The 9,715-nt window shown below is 39.9% G+C and overlaps 1 protein-coding gene across 1 annotated transcript; it reads left to right on the top strand.

The window, feature by feature from the left end:
* The first annotated feature begins 3,826 nt into the window (after positions 1–3,826).
* Positions 3,827–9,157, top strand: tma16 (translation machinery associated 16 homolog). The gene is made up of 7 exons (XM_063008780.1): positions 3,827–3,902; positions 3,993–4,102; positions 5,757–5,794; positions 6,002–6,086; positions 6,872–7,020; positions 7,098–7,140; positions 8,872–9,157. Exons 1-7 carry the CDS (start codon positions 3,900–3,902, stop codon positions 9,044–9,046), a joined length of 603 nt encoding a protein of 200 aa, XP_062864850.1. The 5' UTR covers positions 3,827–3,899; the 3' UTR covers positions 9,047–9,157.
* The last annotated feature ends 558 nt before the right edge of the window (positions 9,158–9,715 follow it).

Below are 9,715 nucleotides of genomic sequence, written 5' to 3'. Positions count from 1 at the left end.
TGTGTAGAAGTGGTTGGTGAGGACCCACCACGACTGCGACTCCGCCCCGCGTACCAGCAGCGCGAAGTGCCGCCCGACACGGATCATCTGTCGAACACAGACAAGTTCAGACTCTCCGACACACACGAGTACAACAAAGTGGAGAACAGGGACGAACGGGGATACCGCAGTACGCCCGACGTGCCACCGGCCGTGAGACAGACGCAGCGTCGGGTCTGAGCGCCGAACTTCTCCCCGGGGTTCAGGATCCACCTGAGGTCAGAACCAGAGCGAGATTTAATCCAGCGTCCAGCAGAGGGAGTCGGGACGAGCGAGAGGTTCCAGTTCGGATTGTTTACCTGGTACGGGTCCGAGTTCTGCGCGTCCGTCTGAACCCCCCGTCAGTCTGAGAGTCTGAAGCAAACAGATCGTCCGAGAGTAAAATCAGAAGAATTTAGAGACTAAAATCAGACTAAAACTAAGATGGACATAGGAGACTAAAATTTAAGACTAAGATTAGAGACTAAAATTAGAGACTAAAACCAGAGACTAAAACCGAGATGGAAATCTAAGACCAAGATTAGAGACTAAAATCAGAGACTAAAACCAGAGACTAAAATCAGACTAAAACTAAGATGGAAATAGGAGACTAAAATTTGAGACTAAGATTAGAGACTAAAATCAGAGACTAAAACCAGAGACTAAAATCGAGATGGAAATCTAAGACCAAGATTAGAGACTAAAATCAGAGACTAAAACCAGAGACTAAAATCAGACTAAAACTAAGATGGAAATAGGGGACTAAAATTTGAGACTAAGATTAGAGACTAAAATCAGAGACTAAAACCAAGACAGAAATCAGAGACTAAAATCAGACTAAAACTAAGATGGAAATAGGAGACTAAAATCAGACTAAAACTAAGATGGAAATAGGAGACTAAAATTTGAGACTAAGATTAGAGACTAAAATTAGAGACTAAAATCAGAAACTAAAACAGAGATGGAAATCCAAGACTAAAATTAGAGACTAAAACCAAGACAGAAATCAGAGACTAAAATCAGACTAAAACTAAGATGGAAATAGGAGACTAAAATCAGAGACTAAAATCAGAGACTAAATTCAGACTGAGATTAGAGACTAAAATTAGAGACTAAAACCAGAAACTGAAACTAAGACAGAAATCAGAGACTAAAACCAGAGACTAAACTTAGACAAAAATCAGAGACTAAAATCAGAGACTAAAACCTAGATGGAAATCTAAGACTAAGATTAGAGACTAAAATTAGAGACTAAAACCAGAAACTGAAACTGAGACAGAAATCAGAGACTAAAATCTAGATGGAAATCTAGGACTAAGATTAGAGACTAAAACCAGACACTAAAACCGAGATGGAAATCTAAGACTAAGATTAGAGACTAAAATTAGAGACTAAAACCAGAAACTGAAACTGAGACAGAAATCAGAGACTAAAATCAGAGACTAAAACCTAGATGGAAATCTAGGACTAAGATTAGAGACTAAAACCAGACACTAAAACCGAGATGGAAATCTAAGACTAAGATTAGAGACTAAAATTAGAGACTAAAACCAGAAACTGAAACTGAGACAGAAATCAGAGACTAAAATCAGAGACTAAAACCTAGATGGAAATCTAGGACTAAGATTAGAGACTAAAACCAGACACTAAAACCGAGATGGAAATCTAAGTCTAAGATTAGAGACTAAAATTAGAGACTAAAACCAGAAACTGAAACCGAAATCAGAGACTAAAACCTAGATGACCAGAAGGTTGTGGGTTCAGGTCCCACCGTCATCAAGCATTCACTGTCGGATCCTTAATCGGGGCCGTAAATCACCACTCAGCAATCGGCGATACTTTTCTCATCCTCACTTCTTGTTATACACTATACGGCCAAAAAAATGTAGACACCCAGCCATGAGCTTGACTTGCCTAAACGGGTACAAATTCCCACAGACAGATAAATAGAGAGCTCTAAAATCCCAACAACACTGCTGCACCTGCTACACTCATTCATACACAGAGCACCACACACTAGCCTCTAGGGGCCCCTTTCTTATGATAAACAGGGTACGGAAAGCGTACAGATGTGCAGCAGTCGGTGATTGTATACCCACGAAGTTAATATGTACGGTAGGTGTAGCTCATGATCAAATACCACAGGTACCAGATAGGTGTTCTTAATAAAGTGCTCCAAGAGTGACCAAATCAAATAAATAATAATAAAATAAATATATAAATAATAATAATAATAAATACTACTACTACTACTACTAATAATAAATAATAATAATAATAAAAAAAAATAATAAAAAAAAATAATAATACTACTACTAATAATAAATAATAATAAATAACAATAATAAAATAAATCAATAATAATAATAAGAAGAAATACTACTACTACTACTAATAATAATAAAAATAATAATAAAATAAATAGTAATAATAATAATAAATAATAATAAAATAAATAATAATAATAATAAATACTACTACTACTACTAATAATAAATAATAATAAATAATAATAATAATAAATAATAATAATAATAAATAATACTACTACTACTACTAATAATAATAAATAATAATAAAAAATAATAATAAAAAATAATAATAATACTACTACTAATAATAAATAATAATAAATAACAATAATAAAATAAATCAATAATAATAATAAGAAGAAATACTACTACTACTACTAATAATAATAAAAATAATAATAAAATAAATAGTAATAATAATAATAAATAATAATAAAATAAATAATAATAATAATAAATACTACTACTACTACTAATAATAAATAATAATAAATAATAATAATAATAAATAATAATAATAATAAATAATACTACTACTACTACTACTAATAATAATAAATAATAATAATATAATAAATAATAATAATGAATAATACTACTACTACTAATAATAATAAATAATAATAAAATAAATAATAATAATAATAAATACTACTACTACTACTAATAATAAATAATAATAAATAATAATAATAATAAATAATAATAATAATAAATAATACTACTACTACTAATAATAATAATAAATAATAATAATATAATAAATAATAATAATGAATAATACTACTACTACTAATAATAATAAATAATAATAAATAACAATAATAAAATAAATAAATAATAATAATAATAATAATAAAATAAATAGTAATAATAATAATAATAATAAATAAAATAAATAATAATAATAATAATTCATCAGATCACGAATCAAACAAACAAAATATTTAGATGTTTATTCAACATGATAATAAAATAAATAATAATAATAAAATTACACACACATACACACACATACAGGGAGAACATGCAAACTCCACAGAGAAAGGACCACCCCGCCCCACCTGGGAATCGAACCCAGGACCTTCTAGCTGTGAGGCTACAAGACTTAAAGATCTCGGCTTGGGAAGCACCGTGAACAGCAGGTCCTCTCTGTGTTGTGTGAGTTTGCATGTTCTCCCCGCCATTCTGCCCAATGTATCAGACCCACCACGACCCTGACCAGGCCAAATCATTGATATAAAAACACAATGAATGAGTATTTAATAATGAAACGAATCTTGTGTTTGTACTGGAACTGAATACAGATAGCAAACGATTCCACGTCTGTTTGTTGACGTTGTTCCTACAGTCCCAATATTTTAGGAATAGGGTTTGTAAATGAATAAATAAGTATATTTATTTGTTTCTTTATTTATTTATTCATTATTTATTCGAAATAAAGAAATAAAAGTATTAAAATGTCACCGCATTTTGTAAGCGGAACTGTTTGTGGCTGAGCGTGTGCAGCACCATTAACGGTCCCCCGTACCAACCCCACGTGTAAACAAGCTGTTCAGGACATCCGCGATGGCGAGCGAATTTTTATCTTTATACATAAATAAAATAAATTTAAATAAACCTGAATGATTAATAACTTCTGCTTTTATCTCGTTTTTGTAGCCGAAAGCGTTGAAAGGGAAAAACGCGGCGGAGAAGAAGGTGGTTCATCCGTACAGCCGGAAGGCCGCGTACATGAACAGAGCCGCTATCAGACAGGACAGGAAAGAGAAGTAAGAGATCGAGGAGGATTTCTGGGATCTACTTACCATATAGGAGCACTTTGTAGTTCTACAATTACTGACTGTAGTCCAAATGTTTCTCTACATGCTTTGTTAGCCTGCTTTCATGCTGTTCTTCAATGGTCAGGACCCCCCATGTCAGGTGGTGGATCATTCCCAGCATGGTGCTGGTGTGTTAGTGTGTGTTGTGCTGGACTGAGAATCGTCCACCAACCAAAAATACCCAGCCAAAAGCGCCCCGTGGGCAGTGAGTGGACACTCATACCAGCACAACACACACTAACACACCACCACCATGTCCTGACCATTGAAGAACAGCATGAAAGCAGGCTAAAAAAAGCATACAGAGAAACAGATGGACTACAGTCAGTAATTGTAGAACGTTGTTTCGTTCCAATCTAGACTCGTGTACTCTTGGATCTAGGGAAGCTGTAGCCTAGTAATTGAGGGCCTGGACTGGTGATCAGAAGGTCGCCGGTTCAAGCTCCACCACTGCGAGCGAGGCTCTTAATCCTCAGTAGCTTAGACGAGAAACTGTCGCAACCGGATATCGCTCCGATTGAGGAGGACGAAGCCGACCCACACCCCGCCGACATGTAGGCAGCGGCCGTACGCGTGCGTCTCATCACCTGCGCTTCGACGAGTGCAGCGCAGATCAGCCCTGTGTACGGAGAGACGCGCCCTCTGTTGGATGAGACCCCTGAGGTCACATTATTGGCTATATAAAATATGTTGCGCAACAGTGCAAAGTCTTATAGCGTCCATAGATTGCTGAAGTCGTGCGTCATTCTGTAGTCCTCGTTATGCCCATATTTGGAGACCCGGGTCTAAGTCAGATTTCCTGTGGGGGGAAAAAATCGACCCTAACGCATCCTGTGCTGAATAAACATGTCCAGAACCCTGTACGTTTCGTCCTGTGTACATTTTTCTCCTGTACATCACCGGATCCTCTGAATTACGAGGTTTTTAAAAAATTTTCGTGATACTAATAATGCGACACGAAAGCTAACGCTACTGCGCATTAATTAGACGTCACTGAACTACACCGATCAAATCGACGGAACGAGCGGCTCGCGTTTGGTGAGTACAACCAAAGGCGTAACACCCGACCGTCCTCGCTTTCTACTTTAATGTAGCTAGCTACTAAAAATATCAACTAAAACTTGTGAATATCACGGCACTGTTACACACTGCTTCGGGCGCTTATTTAAGAGGCTTATAAAAGAAAGAAAAAGAAAACATTAAGAGGCTTCCAGTCTAGTGACGTCAATTCAGTGCGCAGTAGCGTTAGCTCACGTGTAGCAATATTCATATTTTGACTCTTTAACGACTTCATAATTCAGAGGATCCAGTGATAATAGACAAAAGAATCTCCATAAAACAAAACCTAACAGCTCTGGAACGTTTTTTATGACTACAGGATGCGAGAGAGGCAATTTGCGAAATCTCCGTTCATATTTCCATATTCAAAATTTCTCTTAGACCCGGGTTACCAAATATGGGCATAACAACATGGCGTGGCCTACAAAATGACGACACGACTTCAGTGGTCTATATAACCCCAGAACTGAATTAGACAGGTTGGTGGGGGGTCGTTTGTGGGTTTGTTTGTAATATATTGTGTTTTGTGTTGTTTTTTCTTTAGATTGAAAGGCGAAAAGGCTCAGCGATTAAATCTGATCAGTAAGTCTCGTTACTATACTACCGCACTAGATTTCATTCGATTGGCTAACCAAGCCCGAATCCAGATATGACCTCTAGATACACGAGCCAGACGCCACACTGTTGTTAATGATTCGGTGTATGGGGTATCCACAGACCCCTAGACTCCAGCGACCTTCCAACCCGAAGACCGGTTTAGGTGATTGAATTTTCTCGTCCCATTCACAGGGGAGAAGCTTCTGTGGTTCCAGAGTCGGCTGACCCCCGAGAAGTCCGAATACTCCAAAGCAGAGGCGTGCGAGATCGTCGAGAGGTAAGACAAGCGCTTACACATCATCATCACATCATCACATGGAAATCGTCTTCCCCTTAAAGCTTCTCTCAGCGTTCAGAAAGGTGCAAATCAGATGGAAGCCAGATAGCAACAACACCCAAAACACACGCTGCAACCGGAGCCGGATCTGGAGTACGTCGGCCGAGGCTGGGCGGCTATATGAACGACGATTGGCCTGTCGTTCAGATGGGCGGGACTAAGCCGGATAAGGTCTCTCTCTGGTGCGGTCAGAATGGTGCGGTTACGACCTCTGCCGGCCGATTAGAGGCGCCTACACGGAGATGAGGAAGGCGCGCTCGTAGGGTGCGTCTCTCCGCACGCAACACTAGGTGGCGCCACACACGTCGATGTGTGGGTGGCAAGATCGTGTCGGAGGGGGCGTGGGTTAGCTTCGATCTCCTCGGTCAGGGCAAAGGCAGAGAGGATGCGTGATGCAAATTGGGCAATTGGACGCGCTAAAGGGGGAGAAAAACCACAATACCGTCACCTCACAGCAAGAAGGCCCTGGGTTCTTATAAAAGTTCAGGAACGTTTATATTAATGAGAAAAGCAATTATGTGTAACAGTGACACCCAGTGTTCAAACTAGGAATTACATTATTAAGAATAATAATAATAGTTTTGCATAAACTCTCATTTCCATCGAAAACCTTATGGAGCGTTGTATCGTGGTGCTAAAGTTGTGCCAGGTATTAGGGGGGCACTCGCAGCAAGTGTGTATTTCACGGCGCTGGATCCATAATGGATCGATTTCCCCCCCTGCAGGTATCTGCACCGGTTCGACGGCGAGCTGGAGCAGATCGAGCTGGCCAACAGCATCAAGGGGCGGCAGGGGCGGCTGCACGGCTCCAGAGAGGCCGTCGTGAGGCAGATCATGGAGCGGGAGAGGGCGCAGTACGACGGGAACGGGTTCGGTGGGTGCCCTTCTTCGCGGTTTGACGCTCTGGCTCGGCTTGACGTTCTTACTGACGTTCTTCTTTTACGTCAACAGAGATCCCGGATATAATCAACGCCAAGCATCTGAAGACCTTCAGGTGAGGCCCATAAATATAGTAAGAAATTAGGGTGGAGCAAGACGGTACAGGATTTGGGTTAGGGTTAGGGTTAGGGTTAGGGTTTGGGTTTGGCATACAGTAGTGATGTGAATTTCGGCTCCTTTTAGAGAGCCGGTTCTTTTGGCTCGGCTCACTAAAAAGAGCCGGCTCCAGGTGAAGAGCCCGGGTCCTTTCTGTGTGGAGTTTGCATGTCTTTCCCGTGTCCATGTGGGTTTCCTCCCACAGTCCAAAGACATGCAAGTGAGGTGAATGTTCCTGTCATGAATTTAACCAGTGTAAAACGTGACGTTAAAATCCTAATAAACAAAACAAAATAAACAAGCATCTAGAGCAGGGGTGTCAAACTCATTTTCACCGAGGGCCACATCAGCATTATGGTGGCCCTCAAAGGGCCGATTGTAACGTATCCTGATGTGATTGCAGTCACATTGCTGTTTTTCTTGGAGGCTGAATTCTGCATTTATATCGTCCTACTTTACCACAGACACGGCCTCATAACACAAGAGACGCACCGCTTTCTCTTCCTGAAGCACAAACTTGTTTTCACTTTCATTAAATTTCCCCCTCATGCTTAATTTTCTTATTTATCTTCTTGTACATTTTGGGATCATGTGTAAATATGTGTAACATCATCTATTGGCGGGATGTGTCACTTTGCAGGTCACAAAATCAGCCTGCATTTTGAACGATGCAGTTTATGTAGGATTTTACAGTGTATTTTTAAGACAATCATTCTGCCCTCACTAATAGTTTATCCCCCTTTCCCAGCTAGACAGACAGACAGACAGACAGACAGACAGCTCTCTTCAGAATACAGTCGGTTTATTTGCTCCCCAGCTGTGTGATACACTGTGTGCATCAAAATGAAGTAAAAATACAAACAATAAAAACAATAAAGATCCTAATACAGTAAAAGCACACAGCTGTAGTCAAGTGTTACATCTGGTACAATATGAGATTTAACCAAACGTAAAATAACGAGTTAAAATTGTGTGTAAAGATACTAATTGCTATAGTAACGGTAACAACAGTATTTAATTACGGTAAATTTGTAACTAAAACGCTGTGATATACTCACTAAACATTTACTAACAACTGAGAATATAAACGCCACTACTTACAGACGATGTTTGGGTATTATATTGCAATATAATTATTTGTATTTATTTATTATTGTTTACATTACTGACTACGCTACCCCGCGTTCTCTTTGCCGTAAAAGTCACATGGCTTCTTAGCGAAGGTTAAAGTTAGTTGCCATGACTACGATGTCACGTTGTCTCTTAAAGGCGCAGGAGCGCATGAAATTATAAGCGCGTCTCTGTAACGACTCGAACCATCACGACTATCGTATCGGGCCGGATCAAATGACGCGGCGGGCCGGATCTGGCCCGCGGGCCGTGAGTTTGAGGGGGCGGAATTGGGGCGTGTCTGAGGGGGCGGAATTGGCCGAACCGTCTAGACGTCGGGCTGCCCTCTCGTAAGTGCGCTCTCAGCGCTGATCCCAAGCCCGGACACAGTAAGAATGAGTAGGGTTGCCCAGTTGGACAGTTTCCAACCCCTAAAAAGAGGCCGTGTGGTCACTACTCAATACTGCAAACCACAGTGTGTGTGTGTTTGTGTGGGGGGGGGTATGTGGGGGGTAAAGCTTTTTGCATTGATGTGAATGATCGTATGATACACTAACAGTGTCCGGTGGTCCTTCAACAGGGAGTGGAACGGTGACCTGAAGAAGCTGCCCAACATCAAGTTCCGCAAGGTGTCCGCCAAAGGCCTGGAGAACGCCCACAGTAAAGAGGAGGAACCTGAGGAGGAATTTGAGGAGGAACCTGAGGAGGAACCTGAGGAGGACGAGGCAGCTCCCGACTCTGATGAAGATGTATAATGCTTAATGCCTAATGGACTAAAATATATATGTATATGTTTTTATTTTAGTGCTATAAACTGTGTGTGTTGTAACTCTGGAGAATAAAAGCCACGATGCTGCTCCGGCCAATAGGTGAAATATTTAGACTTCAGACTCGACTCGGACTCGTTTCAAATGACTTGACTCGTGACTCGCAAAAAATGACTCGTAAACAACAAAAGTCAGCAACATTAGTTACGTGTGACAATTATATAAAAAAAAAAAAAAAAAAAAAACATATATATATATATATGATCCGACATCATTCTGATTGTGTCTCTAATAAATGTGTAAACGTTCCAGCCAGCTTCCGGCGTAGTGATGAGGCGTCGCTCCCTCAAAATGCTGGAATACCCTACGTAGTGCACTTCACAGTAACAGATAATGTGAATGGAACGCTCCTACAGAATCGGTACTAATGCTTGAACCAATCAGACCTTCTGATTGTAATTGTTAGTAAGAAATGCTGTTATTTGCATTTATTCAGTTTGCGTCACACAGATGACGCGGTAATGAAACGCTCGATCGGCTTTCTAACGACTTCCTGTTTTACTTCACAACCGGGAAAAGTTTGGAGGTTTTTAATTATAAGCACATTTACAAAATAACGGATTCTGTTCCTAATGGGACACACGCTTATAAATGTAA

This window comes from Trichomycterus rosablanca, chromosome 14, assembly GCF_030014385.1.
Source record: "Trichomycterus rosablanca isolate fTriRos1 chromosome 14, fTriRos1.hap1, whole genome shotgun sequence".
Classification (NCBI taxonomy): domain Eukaryota; kingdom Metazoa; phylum Chordata; class Actinopteri; order Siluriformes; family Trichomycteridae; genus Trichomycterus; species Trichomycterus rosablanca.
Note: the sequence above shows the minus strand (reverse complement) of the source record. Positions and strands in the feature narration are given on the sequence as shown.

Excerpts from the sequence above, each read along its gene's own strand:
- tma16 (XM_063008780.1), top strand. Across the intron at positions 7,021-7,097 it reads GTACGACGGGAACGGGTTCG|AGATCCCGGATATAATCAAC; the intron begins GTGGGTGCCCTT and ends TTACGTCAACAG. Across the intron at positions 7,141-8,871 it reads AAGCATCTGAAGACCTTCAG|GGAGTGGAACGGTGACCTGA; the intron begins GTGAGGCCCATA and ends GTCCTTCAACAG.